The sequence below is a fragment of the Mirounga angustirostris genome, unplaced genomic scaffold (genome assembly GCF_029215605.1).
Source record: "Mirounga angustirostris isolate CCGP_5_RB_7025 unplaced genomic scaffold, mMirAng1.0.hap1 SCAF_9, whole genome shotgun sequence".
In the NCBI taxonomy this organism is placed as follows: Eukaryota; Metazoa; Chordata; class Mammalia; order Carnivora; family Phocidae; genus Mirounga; species Mirounga angustirostris.
Window position 1 is genome coordinate 81,364,729 of NW_026991717.1, and position 25,457 is coordinate 81,390,185.

A 25,457-nucleotide genomic window follows, 5' to 3' on the forward strand; every position below is an offset into this window, starting at 1 on the left:
AAGTGCTGCTCAGTTAGCTTTCAGGTCCTTTTCAGATGAAATTGTTCCATATGTAGCTGTATATTTGTTGTGTTCATGGGAGGAAGTGAGTTCAGGATTCTTCTATACTGTTATGTCAAACCCTCCTCAAAGGAGATACACTTTGAATTCAGTCCCAAAGGTGAGTTATTAAAGGAAATTATGAACCACCTACTATGATGACAAAGGCAAAAATGTACCAAACAACCAGGATCTTGAGCAGGGGGAGAAAAAAACAGTAGCACTGTAAAGGTGATAGCTCTAAATCCAGGAGTATGGGGAGCTCTACCAAACAAAATCATGGAGATTCACAAGTGTAGATTCTCACCAACCCTGGAAGTCCTTGTCAGGACCCATGGGGTCTTGAGACCTGTAGGTGCTTCCAGAAGAAGGGGCAATCTGGGCCAGTTGCATGAACGGGATACAAGGCGGTGGGGGGGTGGTACGGGGAGAGAAGTCATAGTAAATATATAAGGAAGAGAAAAAGGAGTGTGCTTAAAGATACTACATCAAAGGTTAAGAGAAGTCTGTGTAGTAAAAGTAGGAATATATTTCCAAATGACAAAGTTATTACCAGAAAAATACAGTCTTCTCTTTCTCTCACCCCCCTCATTGTATAAAGGATTTTCCTAACTGTGGACTCTTCCAGAAACAAACTATGGCATTGTTCATGTCTCCTCCAAAAGCTTAAATTACTCCTCCTTTTTTTTTAAATGAGAAATCAGATTTTATTAAGCTAAAACAAGTTCCTACCCAGAAGACTTAAAACTTGTTTTGAAATGCATTGTGAAGATTACCACATGAAGACAAGAGCTAAAGTTTTCATTCTATATGTGTGTGACTGTCCTGGTTAGTTTCTAATATAATATATGACATATAAGATCACTCTGTTAGGGCGCCTGGGTGGCTCAGTTGGTTAAGCGACTGCCTTTGGCTCAGGTCATGATCCTGGAGTCCCTGGATCGAGTCCCGCATCGGGCTCCCTGCTCGGCAGGGAGTCTGCTTCTCCCTCTGACCCTCCCCCCTCTCATGTGCTCTCTCTCTCTCATTCTCTCTGTCTCAAATAAATAAATTTTAAAAAATCTTAAAAAAGATCACTCTGTTAGCTGAATAAAACATTATCAAGTGATTCTTGAATTAAAGAAGATCTTCTCCTTTTTTTTTCCTAGAGAAAAGAAAACAAGATACATATTTCAATAATTTTCTTTTGTCCAAGAAAAAAATAGCCTCCTTTCTAAGTGAGAATAAAGCCCAGAGTTTCAGAAATCAAGCTGCGGCTGCCGCAGCCTTCAAGCAATCTGTTTTATGTCTCTGTACGTTTTAAGCCATTTCAGATTTTCAAACTCAGTAGGATTTATCCAACCAATTTTTATAGAGTGATTGTCCTATACCCTGTGCTGTGCTGGGTGCTCTTGATACAGCAACACACACATAGACAAACGTCCCTGCCCTCATGAGGCTTCTAATCCACTGGGGGAAGATGAACAATACAAAATAAGTAACACATTTTGGTTAGATACAGCAAATATGTATGAAGGAGTATAAGGATTGCAGGGGGAGGCGGGTGTGAGTTGAATTTTTAAGCAGGAGATCAGAGAAGACCTGAAAGAGGAGATGACATTTCTGTGGAGACCTGAGGGGGGTTAGGGCCTGAGCTGTCTTGCACACAGGGTCAAGTGCTCCTAGGGCATGCCTGCTAGCCCTGCTGGAGCAGGTCAGGATAGGTTGAGGACTGACGGCTGACCACTGGCATGGGGAATGTGGACAAAAGCCTGATTGGAGTGTGTTCAAGAGAAAATGAGAGAGGAATTGGACATGGTGAATATAGAGAGTGTATGTAAAAGTGATTTTGCTGTAACAGAGAACAGAGGTATGGGGCTTTGGCAAGAGGATAGATCAGTGTCAATTGATATCTAGGGATTATTTATTATCTATCCTTTTTTTTTTTTTTTTCCTCACCAAGGGAAAAGCAACGGCATTTTTCTGGCTGATGTGCTTGTGCTGATGAGAATAATACAGAGGAGAGAAAAAAACTTGATGCAGGAAAGAAGGGCAATTTACTGCAAAAGTGATCATCTTTATGTAGATAAGAGGAGGTCTGGTGCACAGGTGAAGGAATTGGTCTTAGATAGAAATATGGAAAGTTTCCACAGAAACAGGGGGGAAGGAAGAGGATGTGGACCCAGATGCAAGTAGGCAGGTAGCTATAGTGGGAAGCTGTGAAGTACAGTGTGAATGAGAAGACAGACCTCTAACAGCATGAGTTAAGAAAGAGTGAAATTAATTTTAATGTTCTCAGGATACTTTACCCAGAAAAGGAGGCTGGAACATGCAGTGATGATGAAATAATTGACATTTCTTAAATAAATTAGTGCTTTTTAGGACCAGGGTAAGGGATATGTCTATATGTGATTATAAAAGTAATTATGTGTTTAATCCCTCAAGATTGTTAGGGAATTTAACCCCCCAAATTTATCACGGGTTAGCTATTTTGTTATTAGATACCATATCAGGGGGAAGTATATGGGTGAGTAATTATTCAGGCCCCAAAGAAGGTTATTGAATTTGGATCACCACATACAAAGCCAAATTTAAATGAAATATTTTAGCACACTGTGTCTTATGTTCTGATTAAGTTATTAATTTGTAGTCTGTATCTAAAGAGGAGTATCCCTAGTGACTTAGGCTCTAGGTGCTTATAAAACAAAGGGGGAAGCATGCTATTAATGATAAGCAGTGGAGGAATAATACTCAACCTCAGATGAGAAGGCAGTGTTTCTAACTTTATTATGAGTATTAGTCTGCTAGGATGGCAATAACAAAATACCACAGACTGGGTGGCTTAAACAACAGAAATTTATTTCTCACAGTTCAGGAGGCTGAAAATCCCAGATCAAGATGTTGGCAGGTTTGGTTTCTGGTGAGGCATCACTCCTTGGCTTGGAGATGTCCACCTTCTCGATGTGAACTCGCATGGCCTTTTCTTTGTGTGATACTCTTCATCTTATAAGGACACCATTCCTATTGGATTAGGGCCCCACCCTTGTGATGTCATTTAATCTTAATTCCCTCCTTAAAGACTCTATCTCGAAATATGGTCATATTGAGGGTTAGGACTTCAACGTATGAATTGGGAGGGAGGGGGACTCAGTCAATAACATTATATTAAAGGTTTACTAGAGGTATAAGTTACTAGAACCTCTTAGGCATTTATTTGGGACACTGGCCTGATGGAAATTTGATTCCCTTCTCAATGCAGTGTTCTCAAAGTATATCAGGAGGTAGGAGCATTATGAGCATATTTGGACTAACCCATCAGATGAGTCTCTTGCCATGACAGAAAAAGGGAGATGGAAATAGATGAAGGTCATCACGGAAACAGTGACATCTTCTGCTGGCATGTTGTTACATAGCATCCAAATTTCCTAACCTGACATCCTCTACAGCCTATCCCCTTCACTGTTAGACTCTTCATCCAAATGCCCCAAAGCTCCAGCCACCATTCCCTGAACATGCCGCATCCTTTCATGACTCTAGGCCTTTGAACAGACAAGTTACTCTGCCTATAAAGATAATCTATCTGCTTCTTCACTTGACAAAATCTACCCATACTCCCAGATCTGGTTCAGATGCCACCCCTCTCAAGCTTTTATTGCCCATTCCTTACTTTCAGACAATTATTTTTTTAATTCCCATCCTCCCCCACATTCATTTCACTTGGCATACTTGTAGCTATCTATTGGCATAACTCTTTCCTCCACTCTACTGTAGTCCCTTGGGAAAAGTAGTCCCTTCTTGTTTTATTCTTCTTTGTACCCACAGTCCCTGGTGCAGTTCCTGACACATGATAAAGGCTCAATGAACATATGAGTAATAAATGGATGGAGGTATGGATGTACAATTCAGTTGCTTAACAATTATTTCCTGAGCCCTTCTTATGTTCCAGATACTGCCAAGGTGTGGGGAATACAAAATAGCAAAGGAGATAGACAGACACAGCCTCATTATGGAGCTAGGAGTCTGGAGTCAGAGACAGAAAAAGCATAAATCAGTAAATACAAGAATTTTAGATTGTGTTATGTTCTGGGAAGGAAATTAACACTGTTCCAAAAAAGAAAAAAAATAGAGTGAATCTACCTTTGATAGGGTAGTGAGGGAAGGCCTCTCTGAGAGATAAAATGTCAACTGAGAGCTGAAAGACGAGAAGACATTAGTAAGAGAATGTTCCAGAGAAAGAGAATAATATGTGCAAAGGTCCTGAGACAGGAAAGAGCTGTTTAAAGAACTGAAAATAGGCAGGGATTACAGGGCATGGTGAATCAAGACAGAGACAAGTAGAAAATGACATCTGAGGTAGGCAAGAACCAAATCTCTTGGGGCATGGAAGTTTTGGGGTTTTGTTTTGTTTTTTTATTTTTGTCTGAATGCAGTATGAAACCAACTTATGTTTTATAAAAACCACTGTGGCCACTGTAAAGGAGGGTTGGAGGGGCAGGAATGGATGAGGAGAGACGCACGTTAGAAGATAATTGTTGTACCACAGGGGAAAGGGGATGAAGGCTTGGACGAGGCTGGCAGGAATGCAATTGGGCAGACAGACTAGAGAGACATTTTGGGAGAGGAATCAATGAAATTTAGAGAGTAAATGGCTGGGAAATAAGAAAAGGAGGAGTTAAAGATGGCTTTCAGTTTTCTGACCTGAGCAACACATGGTGCCATTTGCTTGAAAGGAAAGACCTAAGTACAGGAAGTCCTGGGGGGTGTGGTGACGATGAGAATTGAGAGTTCTGTTTTGAATTCTTCTGCCTAAAATAAATCCAAGTAGCAATGTCAGGTGGTTAGGTTAGATATGTAAGTATGGAGCTCAGAGGAGAAGATTGGAAGCCATTACTACATAGACTGCATTGAAAGCCATGGAAAATAGTATAAATAAAGAAAAGCAGTCCAGAATTAAGCCCTGAAGCCACAATAACCAGTGATCTCAGCTATGATTCAGAAATCAATCAATGAAGCATCTGTAAAACAGATTTGGGGATGGTGGGGAAGGAAAGAGGGAGAATGGTAGAGAATCCATCACATTAGGTCAGCCAAGGGGTAATGCAGACCTCGAGTAGAATAAGTGAGAGCTGATCCTCTTTCTGTCATCATTTACGCTCTCCCATCGCATTCTCATTTCATCTCCTAATGTCAACTGTTGCTTCTAGGATTATATATCGGGCTTAATATTTCCACTTGCTTACTGAACATCTCATTTTAGTATTCCAACAGTCCCTTGAACCAAAAGACTCAAATCCAACTCATCTGTTTCACTCATCCACAGTGCTCTTTTTATACACCTACTCCCATTGATGGCACCCTGGGCCTCTCTGACCAGGAAGTAACAGACTGATCTGTCACTGAATCTATTCTCTTTTATTCCTTTTTATTTTCCTTAATGAGTAAGTTGCCAATTCTGCTGATAACACAGCAGGAATGTTATTTAATCAACTGAGCTACTATTTGTAAAATATAGTCCAGAAATGTCCACTACTATCATAAGTGCTAATAAATAAAATCCTTTTAGTCAGAGATCCAGTATTACTATTTTTTAAAGAAGTGTATTTTCTTCAAATCTTCCTCCTAAAAATTTATCATCAGACTAAGATATAATGTATGAGAAAAATTTAACCAGTCTGTAGAGAGATTTAGACTGGCAAAGCCATTCAACCTTAGCAGAAGGAACTACTTTGGTTTTATTTTTATCATCACGTTTAAGAATGAATCACTGAAAGCAGAGAGAGAAATCGAGATGGAGAGGAAAGACTTGGGCCATCTAATTCATCTCTTTGTTAGTGCAGGGAAGTTTCCTATGTCAAATGCCTTGAGATATTGTGCAATAAAAGTCTTACATTGAAACATTTCAATCATTTTCATAAGGTGACTAATTATCTTTCAAGTTGCTCTCAGCATTGTTCTCTGGACTCTTTTCCATGAATCCCTGTTATATGAGAGGTGTGTCCTTTTGTACACAGAAACGGCCTAGGATCTCAAAGGGATGAGTTCCAATTATTTTTCCCTCGTAGTGATGTCTACATTAAGTTGACCTCACTCTTGATGACTCTTCTTGTGACCAGTGGCACACGTTTGTGAGATCATTATCCAGAACAAGGAGTGGTCCAGCTTGTTGCCTTAGGTTGGTTAAAAACTAATGAGAACCTCTAGGGATCAAACATGGGTTTTGGCACCGAATGGTGGAGATACACTATTCAAATGGGGTTTTCAATAGAATACTTGATGTGGGATGATCTCCACATTATCCATACAGTCTTGAGGGGAAAGGTAGAAAAGGGTTGGCATTTGGGAGGATTATTGTTTTTCAGTTCTTTGACTATGTGTTACTAATTAGTTTGGGCAAGAAAAATTCACATGAACCAAACACAGATTACAGTTTTTAACTGATTTCTGAAACTTCAATGATAAGAATATAGTAATTTTCACATTTTTTGGAAGTTCTTCCTCCATAGTCTACAGAATTCATAATTAGCTGCTTGTAGAAGGCAACAACATAGGAACTCCAGAATGGCTTGAGATCATACATTTCATAAATCACCCTTTTCATTTACAGAGTCCTGATTTGCTCTTTTAAGCAGCTGCCACTTTATAACACTGTTTTTTGGGGTTTTTTTTCTTCCATGGTCAAGTCTATAAAGCCAGAGATGAGGCAAAAGGCCTTGGGTGGCTCACAAAAAGCAGAAGGTCATGTCTGACTTGGCTTTTCTTCAACATTATAGAATTCTGGCAACTACCCAACAGCTGACCCAGAACTGCTTTTAACACAATATGCAATTAAATTAGAAAGAAGTAGCAGTTTTAAGGCTTATCAGAAATGTGAACAGACGTGCTTGGATTTAGTGAAGTAGGGCCAAAAGAAAGAAGAGTTCTTTTGCTCCACAGTGCATACGAACTCAGCATTTCTCCCTCCCCGTTACCATGGGCAAGCATTCCTGGTCTCATCTGGTGTTCTGGGGAACCCTAAAGCCACAGGAATCATAACAGCTGCAATAAATAAAGCATTTATTCAATACATTTCCATGCCAAATATCATTCAGCATTCTTTTGGCCTTGGTTTGATAGAAAACAGCATGGTGAACTTACTACCTCTCTTTACTACAGTAAGCCCCAACTAACTCTAAAAGGTGTAACAATTCAAACCAACATGTAAGCAAAATCAGTATTCCTTCTGTTTTAAAATTAAGATAATAATACAGGAATAAAGGAAGTCTGTTGTCACTACTAAAGATCTATTACAATTGGTACTAGGCTTTTTTTATTCTTCTCAGGGAAGATAATGAGAAACGTTCAGAATATGTGTCCATGCAAATGTATGGGTAGGAGGGAGATCTTTAAAAAATAAATGTTACATATGTGGCAATATGAGGAAGAATATTATTAAGGAATTTCACAAAATTTTCATGTAAAATCCCATCATACAGTATTATGATCTCAGGGATATTTGGTGATATTTACTGAGTCTTCTGAGAGTTCATTTATTCAGGTCGTATTTTAAGGAGGAACTTATAAGATTCAGATCTAAAATATAATTCTGTACTATGCCCAGCTGATCCCATTAAATCCAACCCAAAAAGGAGCAGTATAATGATGTGAACAATTCCCATTCTTTGAGTTGTTACACATCACTTGAAATGCATTCCTTCTGGATTAACAGCAGTTCCTCTTTGTTTCTCTCTCCAGGCTGAGGTTCAACTATGCTACCTGGAAGCACAAAGAGATGCTGTTGAGCAGATGTCCCTCAAGCTCTACAGTGAGCAGTACACCAGCAGCAGTAAGAGGAAAGAAGAGTTTGCCGATATGTCCAAAGTTCATTCAGTGGGAGGCAATGGGTAGGGAGCTATTTTTTGTTGTTTGACTGTCACTAATCTCTATTTTTCGATGATTCTCCACTGGTGGGTGTGTGGCAGGCATTTCCTCCTTAGCAAACAGACCAGGAGAGGCTCGGGAGAGTAGGCATGTATGTCCTGTTGCATTTGTGTGAGAATGGAAGACTGTGGATTTTATCAGTCCCTGTCATCTAACCCAGAATGTCCTAACTTGGTGGTTCTTTTTTTTCAAAGCAGCCTTTTTGCAAGTTTCAAATCTCTGTTTCAAAGCAGAGTTGGTAGGAGTGTTTGTGGGACTACACTGTGCCCATGGTGTTGGTCTTTCTTCTTCATAAATCTTTTTTTCCGTGTTTTTCCCCCTTTTTAAACTTTACCACTTATTTTAAAGTCTATCCAAGGAACTTTTAGAATATCAAAAGCTCACTGGAAATTTGGTAGCACGTAATTTTCCTGACAACGTAGATATTTAATAATTCTTTAGAGACCCTGGGTTAGCCAGTTGGCTTCACGTAAAGTCAATTAGAATAACAGACTAGCACTAGCATTGCCTATGGTACGAGAAAGGACCGAACAACTTTGGTGACCCACCAGTTTCATTCAGCCCGAGACATGTGGCTGTATTTACCTTATACTAACTCTCATACTATGAAATAATTACCTCATGCATTCAGGTATTTCCAAATGGCTTTAAAGTTATGCAAATATTGTGCATGTATACATATATAGTTTTTCCTTTTTCTGTCTTTCCTGGTTCAATTCTATTATTTTATAGGTAATTATTAGAGAGTAAATTTAGGGGCGCCTGGGTAGCTCAGATGGTTAAACGTCTGCCTTCGGCTCAGGTCATGATCCCAGGGTCCTGGGATCGAGTCCCGCATCAGGCTCCCTGCTAGGCGGGGAGCCCGCTTCTCCCTCTGCCTCTGCCTCTCTCTCTCTCTGTGTCTCTCTGACTCTCATGAATAAATAAATTAAAAAAAAAACATTAAAGAGTAAATTTAATTATTTCATTATTTTAATGACTTAATAATAGTATACTCATAAAAATGGAAACAGTAACCTATTTCACTTTTATACATGAGCCAGACAACAAGGGGGAGAAACTGTTCCCCCAAGTTCCATTACATGTTAAAGAGCATCATATAAACCTATGGGGTGTGACTGTAGCCAAAATATTCCCTGAAAAGTCAGGAGGAAAGAAATCTTTTCATGCACTTGTTTGCATTTGTATTTTAAGTGCTTATAGTTACAGATATTTGGGGACAAATTAAGTACCGATTATAAATTCTGTCTTGTGATATAACCCAGGGTCTGAGAATCCAGGGAAAGGTTAAGAGTCATAATTCTATTTAGGAAATGGCAATGGACTTTTCAAATTTCAAATTTTTAAATCTATATAATTTGCTGCTCTAGCAGGATTATTTTATACATAGACACGTTATGTATATATTTGATTTATCTTAGGTGATTCAGCAGACATTCCTAAGTACTCATAAGAAGAAAAGCATAGCAGCAAATAAGAAGGAAAAGGTTAAATCTTGGAGCATGAACAATAAGCTGTTTTGAGGCTTTAATGTGCTTTAATTTCTCTCAATGCCTAAATAGTCTTTGGTGTAGATGCAAGCACAAACTTTAGGTCACATTCTCATGTTTTCTAAAAGCCCTGGGGACTGAGTGGGCACCACGTGCTTCTGACCTCAGATTCCAAGGACCCAACCTGAGTACTTACTCTGGGCTCTACACATCATACATTTGCCCTGGGAATTGCTTAGTTAACAACAAGCATTGTTCTGTGATGTGGGAGTAGGTGAACTTGCCTGATATCCTTTGTTTATGCTCCTTGGGGTGCTGAAGGCTGTGCATTGTGCAGAAATTTAAGAGTGTGCTGAGGAAAAGGCAGCTATTTAATACTAAGGACAAAAACCATATACTCCTTTCTATTTTCTGTTTACATACAGAAAAGCATTGTTGGAGGAATGCATGTGGGTGAGGTTATCTGGGGTGTCCTGCCCCCAAGACTCCCTGCTCCCACAGTCAAATCCTTAATTCTGGAGCCTTAAGAACACAGCCTTGTAAAATTATCTGCTCCAATGATACATAAACTTCATTAACCATTCCTTTTATTGCATAGAATGAGCATTGTTTCCAATAAGCAACAGAAGGAATCGTGTGGACTTTCTAGGGTCCTCATTCCATATACACACATCCAATCCACTAAAGAGAAAATTAAGCTGGTGACGCAATTCATATATTTTTATTTCCTCCCCATGTCTACATGCATACTAAGAGTATGTGGCTGAAAAAATGTATAAGCTACTCCAGGGAAGACTCAGCTGCTAGGTAGAATGTGATCTTAAATTTCTAGGAAGTTTACGTAACCACAGTATTGCTTAGAAGTGAATTTTAACCTCTCTGGCTTGGTGACAAGTTGGGTGTCAAGGTGATAGAACAGAGCTTATATATAACTACGAACTGTGCATTTAACGGTCATGAGTACGTGCGGTAGAACGATCTCCCTGAGTGTATGTGAGGCCGTGGGAGCACTAGTAACAGAGCTGTTTACCTATGGGAGACATTTGGCATAGGCTTCAGCATGGCAAAGCGGGGAAACTGGCTTCCAGGAGGGACATGCAATGCATGAGTCACTGATGGTTCTCCGTGGGAGCAGATTGGTGCTTCTCATGCCTGCCAATTTAAATGAAATACTTACAGATTGTTTTGTTTCTTTCGCCCAGGAAATATTCCCTGAAGGCCTACTGTGTGAGTGGCACAACGGCCTGGGCAGAGTTTGTCAAGAATACTTCCCTTTTGTGTATTTTGTAAAGTGTAACCATCTCTTTTCCTGACACCTCTTTCTATCAAGAGGTTGTCTGATTTCATTTTTTTTAAATGAATTTCAGAGATGCTGTTTAATTCATTAAGTAGCATCCTACTTGCTGTCAAGACTTACTGTCGATCACAAAGCATGTCTTTTGTTCAGTTTATAAATGATAGAACTGGGAGGCAAAATGGCTGGGTGACTGGCATGCCCAGGATGATTGTTTAAGTTGGAGCTAAGACCTCAGTGCCAAGCCCTGGGTCCGAATGCAGTGGACAGTTCATCAAGGCATGTTTTGCCTTCTCTCTGAGGATTTCATTCAGACTCTTGATAAACATTTTTTCCTCTGAATCCTACGTTGTGCATAGTCCATAGTGTATGAAATTAAATTATGATATTTTTCTACTCTGGAGAAATTGAAGAGTCTTAAGGAGATTTCATTAAAGCCACAAGGAAGTTTGGGCAAAAACATTGGGAAGTAAGATTAAGTGAAAACAAAATCAACTTCATTAATTTGCCAAATATTACTAATAGGAAGTACAGAGATTAAAGGCCAAAAGGAGAGGCTCACAGTTTGGTAGGAGGAGCTAGTTTGTAAGCAACATAGACTAAAGGATCCCAAGTGCTAAGTTAGAAGTCTTTATGGGGTAGGGGCTGTGGCTCATGGAAGGCAGAGCTCAATTCTGACTGTGGTGGGGGGGGAGTTGGAGCAGATCAGGAAAAACAGCAGAGAGAGGACTGTGGAGACAATTTTTGAAAGAAGGCTTGATCAGTGATGTTGAGCATCTTTTCATGTGTCTGTTGGCCATCTGTATGTCTTCTTTGGAAGAGTGTCTGTTTAAGTGCTTTGCCCATTTTTAAAAATTGGATAATTTGGTTTTTTGGTGTTGAGTTACATAAGTTCCTTATATACTTTAGGTATTAACTTTTTATCAGATAGAGCATTTGCAAGTATCTTCTCCTATTTAGTAGGTTGTCTTTTTGTTTCACTGATGGTTTCCTTTGTTCTGCAAAAGCTTTTTATTTTGATGTAGTCCCACTAGTTTATTTTTGCTTTTGTTTCCCTTGCCTTAGGAGATGTGTCTAGAAATATGTTGCTACGGCTGATGTCAGAGAAATTACTGCCTGCCTGTGTTCTCTTTTAGGATTTTTATGGTTTCAGGTCTCACATTTAGGTCTTTAATCCATTTTGAATTCATTTTTGTATATGCTGTTAGAAAGTAGTCCAGTTTTGGGGCACCTGGGTGGCTCAGTCGGTTAAGCATCCGACTCTTGATTTTGGCTTAGATCATGATCTCAGGGTTGTGAGATCAAGCCCCGTGTTGGGCTCTGCACTGGGCATGGAGCCTGCTTAAGATTCTCTCTCTTCCTCTGCCCCCTACTCTTCCCCCCGACTCTCTCGCTCTCAAAAAAAAAAAAATGTAGTCCAGTTTTATTTTTTTACATGTAGCTCTCCAGTTTTCCTGGCACCATTTATTGAAAAGACTGTCTTTTCCCCATTGTATATCCTTACTTATGTGTATTGCAAGCATTATTTACAATAGCCAAGGCAGAGGAGTAACCTAAATGTCCATCAGTAAATGAATGGATAAAGAAAATGTGGCATATATACACAATGGAATATTATACAGCCATAGAAAAGGATGAGATCATACGTTTGAAGCAACATGGGTAGACCTAGAGGGTATTAGCTAAGTGAAATAAATCAGACTGAGAAAGACAAATACCGTAAGATTCCACTCATAAATGGAATCTAAAAAAATGTACAAACAAAAAGCAGAATCAGAATGATAACTACAGAGAACAAACTGATGACTGACAGAGGGGAGGGGAGAGGGAGTGAGCAAAATGGGTGAAGGGGAAAGAGAGATACAGGCCTCCAATTATGGAGTAAGTCACAGGAATAAAAAGCAGAGCATAGGAATGCAGTCAGTGATATTGTAATAGTGATGTAAGGGGACAGATGGTAGCTATGCTTATGGTGAACATAGCATAACATATAAATCTGTCAAATCACTAAGTTGAAACTAACGTAAGGTAGTGTGTCAACTATACTCAAAGAAAAGAGAAAGAAGGAAGGCTGGGTGAGGGGAAGAGCTTTTCAGTTTAGTCTGAACAAATGTTTATTGGGCACCTCCAACGACAGACCACGGTCCCTGCCTTCATGAAATTTACCGTCCAGCAAGGAAGTGTGACAGTAAGCCAGTATTTACCTGGGAAATGAGAGAAAAGGGGAAGCAGAGGGTGTTAGAGGAGCTTAGAGCAACAGGGTAGGCTCCATGAGGCCAAGTTGCATGTGTCACGCTCACCACATTCTGCCCTGCATCTGGTCCTTGGTGTGTGCTAGATGCTCAGTGAATGAATGGATGCACAAATGAGTAGCTAAAAGTGATCTGGGGCTCAGAAAGAGGGAGCGAAGGTCTGGAATCATCGGGCTGCCTTGTGGTTCCATGTGACTGGAAAGCAAAATGGCAAGTTGGGTGCATGTGAAAAATAAGGCTTGTGAAGAAGGTGATGTCCTGCTCCTGGAGTTAATCATTGAATTCATGGTTCTTAACCAGGATAGTGCATCAGAATCACCCGAGGAGCCTTTAAGCCGAGAAATGCCTTCCTGCCCCACCCCACTGAAAATTCTGCATCAGTAGGCAGGCCTGAGCCAAGATATAAATATGTTCTAATGCCCACTTCCAGCTGAGAACCTTTTTTACTAGTGGTTTTCAAAGTGTGTTCTCTGAACCAGCAGCATCAGTATCTCCTGGGAATTTGTCAGAAATGCCAATTCTTAGTCCCATTCCAGACCTACTAAATTGGAAAGTCTAGATCTGGGGACCAGCAACCTTTGTTTAATGAGCCCTCCAGGTGGTTCTGATGCTGCTATTTGAGGACACTGCTTTAGTCAGTGAAGATTTTAGTTGAGAAATTAATTGAGAATGTAGAGACTGAATTGGAGACTAAAGCCAGAAAGAATCGATGATGGCCCATCAGGTGAGGGGAATGAGGAAGAGAGGGAAAGGAGCCATTCTGATGTTCTAACTGTAGTTCAGGGAGGAGAAAGAAAATGGGAGGATTTGGATTCAAATGACTTTTGTGTCATTTAACGTTGAGTATTTGTTGAACAACTTTTAGGTGCAGGCTGTACTGGGGATGTAGAGACAATGGGACACAGTGTGTGGCAGATGGATGTAAATCAGGAAAATCTTCCAGAAGTGTCATGGAATATGCCTCAGGGCCAGAAGTGACAATGAGAATGCTTCCCACGGACACAGCAGTATGTACAAACCTCTAGTACCAGTAAAGACTGCCCGGCGTGTCAGTTTTGAAATGATATGCTGGCAGTGGTGTGGAGAATAGACTGCCATGGGCAAGAATAGGCAGTGCTCCATCAAGATGCTATTCTAGTCATCCACGTGACAAATAGGGCCTGAGCTAGGACCATAGCAATGGAAACTCAAAGTTTCCAATGGAAACTGAAAGAAGGACGTTGAAGACAGGCCTTGGGCACCAAGTGGGTAGGGGGCATTAAAGGAGGGGGAATTGAAGAATGGACTTCCGTGGTTCAGGCTTGTGCACTCTGGCAGATGAACATGTCACTCACTGAGGTGGGGAAGAAAGGGGAGGAGCAGGAGTGGGGGAAAGAAGCTGAGTGTTGGAGACATAGCTCTTTACATGGTCTGTAGAACATCCAAGCGGAAATGCCCAGGGAGCAGGTCTGGAGCTCAGGAATGTTTGGGGCTCCTCAACCACGAACAAGGACAGTGTGATAACTCTCGGGTAGCAGAGGCTGAGAGAGGTAGGAACTTACTTTATGGTAAACTACTCCCTCACCCAGATGGACGTGACGCTATCTTTAAGGAATGTTTGTTTGAAAAAAGTATGGATAATCCGAACATTTTGCTTTCAGTTGGAATCTTTCCTGCTATATTAAACAAGTCTTCCAAAATAAAAACTCCATCATTGAGAATTCCAGGTAGTATCTTGATTGGCAGGAATTTAAGGCTACAGTCACCTATTATTTTCTGTCCCAAAGCTGCAGGTAAGGGGCTCCTGGGTGGCTCAGTTGTTAGGGGCATCTGCCTTTGGCTCAGGTCATGATCCCAGGGCCCTGGGATCGAGCCCCGGATCAGGCTCCCTGCTTGGCGGGAAGCCTGCTTCTCCCTCCTCCCACTCCCCCTGCTTGTATTCCCTCTCTCGCTGTCTCTCTCTGTCAAATAAATAAATAAAATCTTTAAAAAAAATTTTTTTTAAAAGCTGCAGGTAAAAGCTTCTGATCCTAGATATTAGAGTGAATTAGGACTGCTCAGATTGCTTCCCACGACACAAATAATCTTTACCTTTAGGGATAGTCATGAATTCTCTCTAGTCTAATTTTTTTAAAGGAGGAGAGAGTGTCTCCTAGATTAAAAATTAGAGACCGGAGTTCAAGTTGGCATTCTGCTGCTTTTTTGCTATGTGACCTTGATTGGGACACTTAACTTCCTCAAGAGGCAATATCTCTTGTCTGTAAAATGGGAATAGTTATCCCAGTGTACTTCATATTCTTGAATTTTTTATTTTTTGTTACCAGAGTATAGTTAACATACAATGCTATATTAGTTTCAGGTGCACAACATAGTGATTCAGGAATTCTATACATTAAGCTGTGCTCACCGTAATAAGTGTAGTTATAACCTATCACCATACAATGTTATTACAATATTATTGACCATATTCCACATGCTGTACTTCTCATCTCCGTGACTTATTTATTTCATATCTGGAAGCTTGTACCACTTAATCCCTTTCACCTATTTTTCTCATCCCGCTACCCCCCTACTCCATATACTTTTTGTAGCACAGAAATAAAATAATCAATAAGAAAATATCTAAAATATTTATAATGTAGTAGACATATAAAAATTAGTTAATGAAATATGCATTGAGGAACTACTATGTTGCAGGGAGTGGTATGAGGTACTAGGAATAGAAAAGATACAAAAAACTTATATAGTCTTCAGTCTAGTGAGGGAGAAAGACAAAGATGCTCAGATAGATACATCCTTATGAAACGTGGGTAAAATTCGAGATAGAGTGTATTATGGGGGTACTTAGGAGGTCTGCCTGATCAGGGAGATGTATGGGGGGGGAGGGAATATCTGAGCTTTCATAAAAGGTGCATAGATATTAGCTATTAGAAAAAGGTTGGGTAGGGGGAAGGTAAGGATTTCAGCCACAAGACAGTAACTGTGTAGGGAGGGTGTGTGTGTATGCGTGCGAGTGTGTGTGTATTGAGAGTTACTATAAATAATAATTTGATGTTATTGAAGCAGAAGGGCATGGAGCTCTTTCCTGACTCTGCTTCCTGGGATCAGGAGGGAATACTAAGCGAGTTCTCAGGGACTTATACTCCTGTGGTAAAGTTCTAGAAGAGAGTCTCATTGGCCATATGCTAAGCTTCCTCTGGCTATGGGGAAATTCGGGCAATGTCTACAGATGTAGACATAGTCAAGGTTTATGCCCTGTATCTAAGAATATACAAGTAATTCACTCCTCACCATGCAAGGTTTTGGTGTAAATTTTACTCCCAAATACAAACAGGATATATAGATAATTCCCAAGCACAATAGGCTGAACTAAATGAACTTTTAAATAGACAAAAGATTAAGTTTGGCAGGAAAGATGAGTCCATTTTCCTTCAGAAAAAGAAGCATCTCTGTATTGGTATGAAAAAACACACACAGATATGTATAAAGCATTGCCAAAGGGAAATGATTTTGACAAATGAAAACAAATACATCACTATTTAAACTATTGTTTGATTAAAGATCAAATTTGATTCTCTAAGTTAATTAAGCAATAAGATACACTGAATAATTTTAACCACCTGAGAAGAGATATAATCACCCTGGATTTTACTGCTGCAGGGTGATCTTCCCGGTTTTCTGTTGAGCACCGTGCCAACAATATCGCTGTCGCAGGTAGATGAACATAGATGCTTACTTGTATTCTCTCTCTCTCTCTCTCACACACACACAGAATGAGCATTTTGAATTTGTGCCCAATGGGTGTTTTTGGAATGTTGCTACATAAAATGTCTTCTTTTTGGTACACACCAGCCATAAAATGAAGTGCTGTCTCTCATTTGTGCTCACGTTGAGAATGCTCTCACAGATAAATCACTAGGCAACCCAAAGAAACTTCATTTTCACCCTGAATTTCTACTTTCTTCCTCTGACTCTTGTCCTGTCTCAATCTAATGGATAGCTGATCGGTGTGCATTTCATGTTGTTTTCGCTCCATCTTTGGTACTCTGATGTTATTAAATACTAAGATCACAAACAGCATGCAGTCAAAAGGAGCAAGAAGTACGTGGCTACCTTCTGGATGACTGATTCTGGGTACTATGCAATCATTAAAATAGGTCTTTCTGGGCTAAAAAAAAAAAATCTCACCAGTAGAAATATATTCATTGGAGTCACAATATTATACCCTTTTAATGTGCAAATACATTAAACTAATTTTAGACCTGGACAGCCCTCCACTTGAGTGATCTAATGCTATCCATGCCAGTATCTAGCAAAGGGCAAACCAGAGAGGCAGAGCATACATTCTAGGGAACTACTACTTCAAAGTTAACAATAAAGTCAACTAATAAAGATATATATAGGTGTATCTCCCTTCCATCTTAATTTTTGTACTGCTTTGGAGAGTTGATGAGGCCCATTGAAGAGACAGAGAGATGCTAGCAGGGACAATGGGAGGGTACCAAAGACAAATCTAATCTACCTCATCGTAATGGGCAGAGCTTAACACTTCTCTTTTAAAATTTATTCCTTTCTTCATTTCCCCATCTACTTAACAAAGGACTTGAGTCAACTTACAAAAATATGTACAATAAATTAAGATAAATATTTGACTGAAGTAAGTTAAGCAAAAGTAAAATCTGTGTAAGAAAACAAATGCATATTCTCTGCATGTCCTCAAGAGGAGTTTTGATTTGGCTCTCAATTTTCCATACCAAAGAAAAGAAAAAAAGTCTCCTCTATCAGAAAATTCATGGTGTCCTAAGATTAGAAATAGTATAAATCGAGGGAAACACAACTTCTTATGCCATTGAGGCCTGAGGAATTTCTCCTGTAGCTCTTTAAGGAGAAGACAGCATCTGTGATAGTACATCCCTACAAGAGAAATGGAATTCCCAAGGCAGTTTTTAAACCTAGGCTGAGGAAGTGATGTCAAAGCATAATTCAGTAAGAGCAGTCCTACAAGTAACTAAAACCTTGTAGTCTGAGCTCAGCACTCTCTGGGCAGGCTTGGCCTCGATGGAGGAGACAAACAAAATCATTCTAGGTGGGCTCTCTATGTTAATTCTGCTACCAGGATTTTGTTAGGGATTAGGAGGCAGAGAATAATTTCCAGATTATTTACTTCGTGCCCTAACCTAACCATAAGAGTAAATATTCTCTATTGCCTATTAAATCTTTGAGAACCAGTGAGGCGTAGGGTGGGTAAGCTGCCCAACTCACCCCACTGTGCCAACAGATTGTGTAGATCCAGTTCCCTCTAACACACAACTGGTGACACAGGAAGATTCATTCTTTTCTTTTTTTAAAATGACATCATCTCTTGCATTGTATCGTCCCTCTATTTGTGTAAGAATCACTTCTGATTCTAAATTCTTCAGAATGTTTTCCAGCTCTTTGGCTGGAACTTAGTCCAGTGTATTATATTATCTGGAAAGTTAGATAAGGGTTTGACTTCCTGACAGCCTAACAGAATCCTCCAAATACATCCAGAAATCTACATTGATATTTCTAATTGATATTTTCTAACCTTGGAGATGAGAATTTTGTTTTGCCCTATGGCTTTTGTTACAGTAACCACTGTTTATGGACAGGCCACCCATGAGTCCATGAGAAAGTAGGGCCAATCATTAACAAATTTGTAGAGTTGATTTTCTTTTTCTCAGGCATTTTCACATGTATGTGGGCATAAATGGGAGTGGAGAAAATTACTGCTGGAAAGAACTCCATATTCCTTTTTATTTATTAATGGCAAAGGCAGGCTGCTTTTCTCATGAGGAAGTCGCTCATGAATTTTCATTCAAAATAATAAATTAGTGTCCACACTTTAATATGTTTAGAGTGGAAAGGGATTCTACATGCAACTGGGCGTATCAGATTCCATGTCTAGAAAGCTAAATTTTATTCTTTAATGATATTATGATTGGGGCAGGTGCCCCTGTTCCATCTCCCTTCTGGGCTTACATGCCACATGGAGTGAAGGGTGATGGGAAATTCGGATCTATGATTAGTCTTTTACTTCAGTAACATACTTAAACCATATTTGTACAAGATTTTGTTACCACTCCCTTTAGTGTCTTTTTTGAAAAGCAGAGGCAAACTTCCTTGAGCAAATAATGTGAACAGTGAACACTTAGTGAATATTTGGGGAAAGAATCAATATGCTAAAGAAGCTAGGAAAATTGGATCATTTAATAGAAGTCCCGCTATAGACAAGCTGGTATTTTAGGAACCCGTCTTGTGTTTTTAGATGTGTTGGTGTGAAATAAACCATAAAGCATATGAAAGATGGAGTCTTACATGCTCCCAAATATATGTTACTGAGACTTAGGTAGAAAAACCGCCAAGACTTTTTAGTGTTATCTTTTCTTCAACCAATAATTACTCTGTTTTGATGATTTCTTCATTTGGTTGTCTGTTTTAATCAAAATTCCTCAGTGGGCCAAGTTGAAACCTCATATATTCACACACACCTCCCATTGATTTCACTTGGGTGAAACTTTATCTTTTAAGCAAAGTTTAAGTTGAAATGTTGAGTTAATGATGCTCACTTTAAATACCAAAGGCTGAATGCATTTATGTATTCAAACACTTAGCTAGTCAAACATAACTCCCATCAGGGTTTAGAGGAAGGATTATTTCTTAAACTATGCTAGCCTTACAAATAATGTATTGCTATCCAATCTGCAGAAAAATGATACTGAATAAGCTTGTTAGTATTTTATTTCTGCGGTGAAAAGCCCTGGAATCTTTTTGTAACCTTGAAAAGACAGAGTAAAATGGTGGACAGGATGTTGGGAAATATTTTTGTCAATTACCCGGAGTAGTTAACCCAAACTTAGAAAAAAACACTAAAGAAAATTTGCACATTTATTTCTCATAGCTTTGTCTGCATCTCTCTTAAATTCTCTGTGAAATAAACATTCATAATTCTGTACTTGTCTAATGAAGATGGACTTTGAGTTAGAAGGCTGTTTCTCCTCATAACATGAATAAGCTTTTCAACCTCCTAAAATGGGAATATTATACCGACAGCAGAATGTCCAACTCTTTTATTGTGACCCATTTAAGATCAAGTATATGGCAATTTAAAGGAGAAGTATCCAAATGAATACCATTTTGGTGATGTGTTTGCTTTATAACACTTTCCTAGAGTACATAGGAGTTTGCTTTGTAACATTTTCATAGAGAATATACCAGATTCATAGGTTATTGAAAAGATACGCTTTGAGAACTTTGAACATCGAACAGATTACATATTTGAGTGGATGAGTTAACACCAACTGAAACACAACTAACAGAAAATTTTATGAGGAAAATCCTTCCAAAAGAGTAGTTCCCATATTTATATCCCTTATAAGATTGTGAGTCACTTGCCACAATTTCAGTTGCCCCTCTCTCTCTTCTAAGAAGAGAGACTACTAGGGCCTTTGTCACCAAGAATTCAAAAAACAACCTCGTTCTGAATTCCGCTGATAGAATCAGCATATTCTTCAAAGGGATATAAAACTGTTAACTAGTTCTGTGCTACCCTTGATAAATTCACTCATCTATGATCCTCTCTGTTTTTGTGTATAGTAGCTGGCGCTTTGCCTGGAAGACTCTGTCTTTCACAAAATCACTTGAAAAACACTTCGCACACCTTTGCAGGTAATGTAAGCATAAGAAAGTAAACCACTTTCTTACCTAAGAATTTTCCTGAAATAATGAGCACATTTAATTGCATTCATTTCAGAAGCTTTCGAAGAACCAACAAAGAAATTCTAGTAATTCGTTTGTGATTTGCTATGGAGTTACATATTTGATTTCCCTAAATTTGGAAAGTTCTGAGGTCTTTTCTAAGCTGAGAATTAACACGTGGCCAAGAATCTGAAATCAGGCACAAATGCTTAAAAGAAGTGTTTTTGTCTTCAGTATTAGGACCTTATGAGAATTGTTGTTTGGAAAACACTGCTGTCGATTCTATACTAATGAAGCAAAATATGAAACCAAAGCATTTACTGTAGCTAACAAACTCAAGCCTACATACTTCTCAGCTAAAATGAAAAATAGACCAGACTGAAGAAAGGGTGAGTATCTGTGTTAGGTCCATTTGCCTCTTGTGGGTCTTCCCTGTAGACTCCCTGTAAAGAAAGCTGAGGTGCATTTAATTAGAAGAAATGGGTTTTTGTTCCAAGTCCCTTGCTAAGGGGAATCATAGGAGGGAACAGCTCTGTAGATTTAAAGGAGTGGTAAGGAGCCAGTGAAAAAATGTCCATGGTTCTGAACATTTTACCATCCCGTATATATGTTTGGTTTATTTCAGTCTCCTTTAATTTTCAGTGTAGAAAAGGGGAAGAGGTGGAAGGAATGGGGGGGTGGGGCAACTCACCTTAATCAAGAAGCTACTGCACATAATCTTGAAGTAAACAAATGCACCATTATCGTGGACTCGAAGGCAACCCCCCCCTTCAGAGCCTATCCGTGTGGCACTGGTTGTGCTGGTGTTGGCATTTGGGGAGGAGACACTATTATCTCTACCGCATGCTGCTCTTCTGAAGTCACTCCTGCCCCACTAAAGGTCTGTGGCTTCATGATCTACATTCACTCATCATCATTCACCAGGTGCTATGCTGAGCACTAGACGTGCAAAGATAAGTTCACCTCTTACCCTTGACTTGTTTGGTCCTAATCAGAATTTCTTTTCTTTATACACATATGGAAAAGAAAACAGGCCCCTTTATTTTCCTTGCTGATTGGTGATTTTTATGAAACACTGTAAACACATAATTTCCCGGTAAATGCTTTAAGATCAGAGGCCAGGCTCTTCAACACAGTGCTTGTAGCCTCCCCTAGTAGATGAATATTGTCATTGGGGAGCTACCTCTTGGGGTAAATGCTGTTTTTCAGATTTATTTCTCTCCCTTCTTTTTTCTAAGAGAGCATCTGGGTTTACATGACCTTGTGATTCTGGGGTGTGGTGAGTTCCCCTGGCTCACCGTGGCCCTTGGATAGGGACTGGCTGGGTTCGTTGAAATGGATCTTGCCCTTAATATTCTGAGGTTGTCCCCCACAGAGGGCTGTGGCTGTGTTGTTATCTCTTGGCTTGGTCAGGAGGTATTTCCTGCTGACTAAGCCTCAACTTAACCCTCACTGACCCTGCCAACTCTCTGAGGTCTGGCTTCAGAGCTCCCCCTGCCTCTCCTTGGGGTCAGTGTGCCTTTGCTCCCATGGCCACACCTCTGTCAGGTTCACCAGGTGAAATCCCAGAAACCTCTTGGGGGGTGGGAAGCGAGAGAACAGTGTCCTCATCGAGGGGATAAAAGAACAGGTAGCAAAGGGAGTCCTGACCAAAGTTCTCTCTGACTGTAACATCCCCACTCCAGGTTATGGTGAAGTCTCTTCCCAGACTTCCTAGCAGGAAATGGAGCTGATATCCTGGTGCTTTTGACTTTCCTTTCAACCTGTCTCATGTACCTCCTCTCCGGGTCTTAGTCCAAGAGGAGGAAGGATCCACATCTTAGCATGAGCTCCTCTTGCCTTTATTTCTTCCTTATTTAAATCCACTGATATGGCAAGGGTGAGCTTTTCCCTTTACTTCTCCTTTGCTGTTTCTACTATTCCCCAGAATCATACTTCCCTAATTTGGGGGGTGACGTTCCCCTTTCCCCTGTCTTTTTTTTTTTTTTTTAAGATTTTACTTATTTATTTGACAGAGAGATAGGGAGAGCCAGAGAGTACAAGCAGCAGGAGTGGCAGAGGGAGAGGGAGAAGCAGGCTCCCCGTGGAACAGGGAGCCTGATTCGGGACTCCATCCCAGGACTCTGGGATCATGACCTGAGCCAAAGGCAGACGCTTAACCGACTGAACCACCCAGGTGCCCCGCGCCTTCCCCTGTCTTTGTGGCTAAAATGTGGGAGGGTGCAAGGAGAGAGAAATGATGACCATATTTCAGGTAGTATTTCTAAACGATTGTCCTTGTCATGTGAGCAAATGCTTGTTAGTCATTCCTTATTAGTCGCTCACAGAGTTAATAAAGAAAGCTTGGTGGTTTGTCTGTCTCTGTTATGGTGGTTTTTGTTTTTTAGTATTTTGAAATGGGATACTATTTCAGATTTCTCGTGTATGCTGGAATACTTTGCTATTGAAAGCGAGGCCTGTGACCAGCGGCATTGCCCATTGCCAAGAATGCAGAATCTCAGGCCCCACCCTAGAATTACTGAATCAGGGCCTGCATTTCAACAAAATCCTCATCTCTGTCATGTGCACATTAAATCTGAGAAACCCTGCTTTAGGCCACCATAGCCTTGCTGAAGCTTTTGGTCCCATCACTGGTGCCCAGCATCAGCATTCAGTTAAATGTCAGTTCTATGCGTCAGCCAATGACGATCCTTGCCCCTGGATCCTTATGGTGTTAATCAATAATCTTTATAATTATGGTAAGGTAATTAAAATAAAACAGACAGTCCTAGATCTAGTCTCCTCTATCACCAGACACACCTTAAGTTTTCTTTGACAGATCGATTAAGATTAAATTGTAAATTATGACAAGTGGATGTTCATTTTCGTAGAAAGTAGCCATTGAATGTATAGGGACAGGAACAAGGTAGTAATAAGATACTCACTTGATAAATCCAGATTCGTTCTTGAGCCTGCTGCTTCATTGGCACTGATAGGGTTTTGCTCAGTTACAGTTTGACAAGGATGTGGGTTCCTTTTAGGGAGATGATTTTTTAGGGGGGAAGGACAAAGTCATAGTTTTTCATCCTGCACTTTCATTTTCTGATCACAGTGTTTAAGAAGAATCTGGGCTTTACTTATTCACCAGACTTTCAATAGAGAATCACATTAATCCTTTTAAGCTCCTTATTCTAATGATTTATTTTGTTGAAAACCATAGTGATCCTCCTTTGAATTTTAATGATTGCTGGCTATTCAAAGATTCATTGTTTTGACTTCCTGTCCTTACCTTTGTTTCCTACACGTCTGTGGGGAACACCTGTCTAATACTGGATCTGCCCCCGGTTCTCCCCGGCTTACCAGAGTCACTCAAGCCTATCTCTGAGTGTTAAGCTGAAATGCTGGCTACTCATCCATGACAATAAATGTAGGATATATGTTTGCAGAGATAGGCAGATAGACAGCAGAGGGACAAATAAATGATTGAGTCATTTCCCAGTGAAAATGATATTTCAGATCTGATAATAAATTGTGATCATTGTAGAGAAATTAGTTGAATTAGTATTCTTAATCATAAATGTATTTCGGATGCGACATCTGTGAAAATCTAGTGGACAAGAAAGAGGTTTGAATTTTGAGGGGGCTATTCTGACCCCAAATTCTGGACCCGTGTACCTTTCACAAGGCACTGACCCTCCATTTCTCAGTCTGTTAAATATGGCGGTGCTCTCCGTCAAGGAGAGTAGTAGTCATTTGGTTCAAGTGCTGTAAATCCTCAGAAAGGGTTAGTGAATGGAAATAGTCACGATATGTCTCAGGTATGAGCACTGGAATAACATGTTGTGTTTTCAAAATCTAAGAAATGCTATGTCACAGGCTTGAGTTTCTATTTTGCCCACCGTGGAGCCACACAGAGAATTTTTGCCTTCTCTTTTTACAGGTATCACCTAGGAACATCATGGGTTTTCAAGAATATATTATTCTAATATGAGATTTTAACAACTACACTGTATTTATGCATAATACATTTTGTGCCTTATCTTCAGGCTTCTGGACTTTGATTCCGAATATCAGGAGCTCTGGGATTGGCTGATTGACATGGAGTCCCTCGTGATGGACAGCCACGACCTGATGATGTCAGAGGAGCAGCTGCAGCATCTTTACAAGGTTAGAGCTACCCTTCCTGCCTTTACCTTGCTGTGGAAGATCTGATTAGCCTGACAAGTCTCTCTCTCTCTCAGGATATCTTTGCGTTCATTGTATGTATCATGGTGTCTATTAGAATTCCCTTCCCTGTCCCCAAACTCATTTCCATCCCTTGTGTGCTGACAGGCTGCACCGACATCATAATTGCAAGAAAGTTCCCTTTATCACATTCTATTTGGTGTAATTCTATAGAAGGACAAAGATTTATCTCCAAGATGAATAGCAATAAATGAAACCGCATTAATAAATAGACTGAAACAAAATGAAGGATAAATGGACTGGTAACATTTAACAAAATGTGTTTTCATTGGAGCACTCGGTGGATTCTGTCCACCTCTCCGATCTTTCCAGAGAAAAAAGAAATTTGCCTTCAGTTTGGCTTGCTACTTCCAGAGTACGGGGCTTGTTCAGTTTCATGTTTATTAGTGATACACAGAACAGACGTTGTCATATCAAGTCAGTACATTTGCATGTGATTTAAGAAAACTGGCTTGGAACTTATATATTGATTGCAGGCAGTCCATCTAATAACTATCTATATTGTTTTCCCATGTCTGCTAATTCACCCTTAGCCTAATATGTTTTACCAATTCTACTTAAATA

At 39.9% G+C, this 25,457-nt stretch overlaps 1 protein-coding gene across 3 annotated transcripts in view; it reads left to right on the top strand.

Annotated features, from left to right (window-relative positions):
- The window catches only part of AKAP6 (A-kinase anchoring protein 6), a 500,780-nt gene that overhangs the window by 357,223 nt on the left and 118,100 nt on the right, over positions 1–25,457 (top strand). For all 3 annotated transcript variants that reach the window (XM_064570936.1, XM_064570937.1, XM_064570938.1), the window contains 2 exons: positions 7,750–7,898; positions 24,695–24,815. In XM_064570936.1, coding sequence (XP_064427006.1) covers positions 7,750–7,898; positions 24,695–24,815 — 270 coding nt within the window. The remainder of the gene's footprint in view (positions 1–7,749; positions 7,899–24,694; positions 24,816–25,457) is intronic.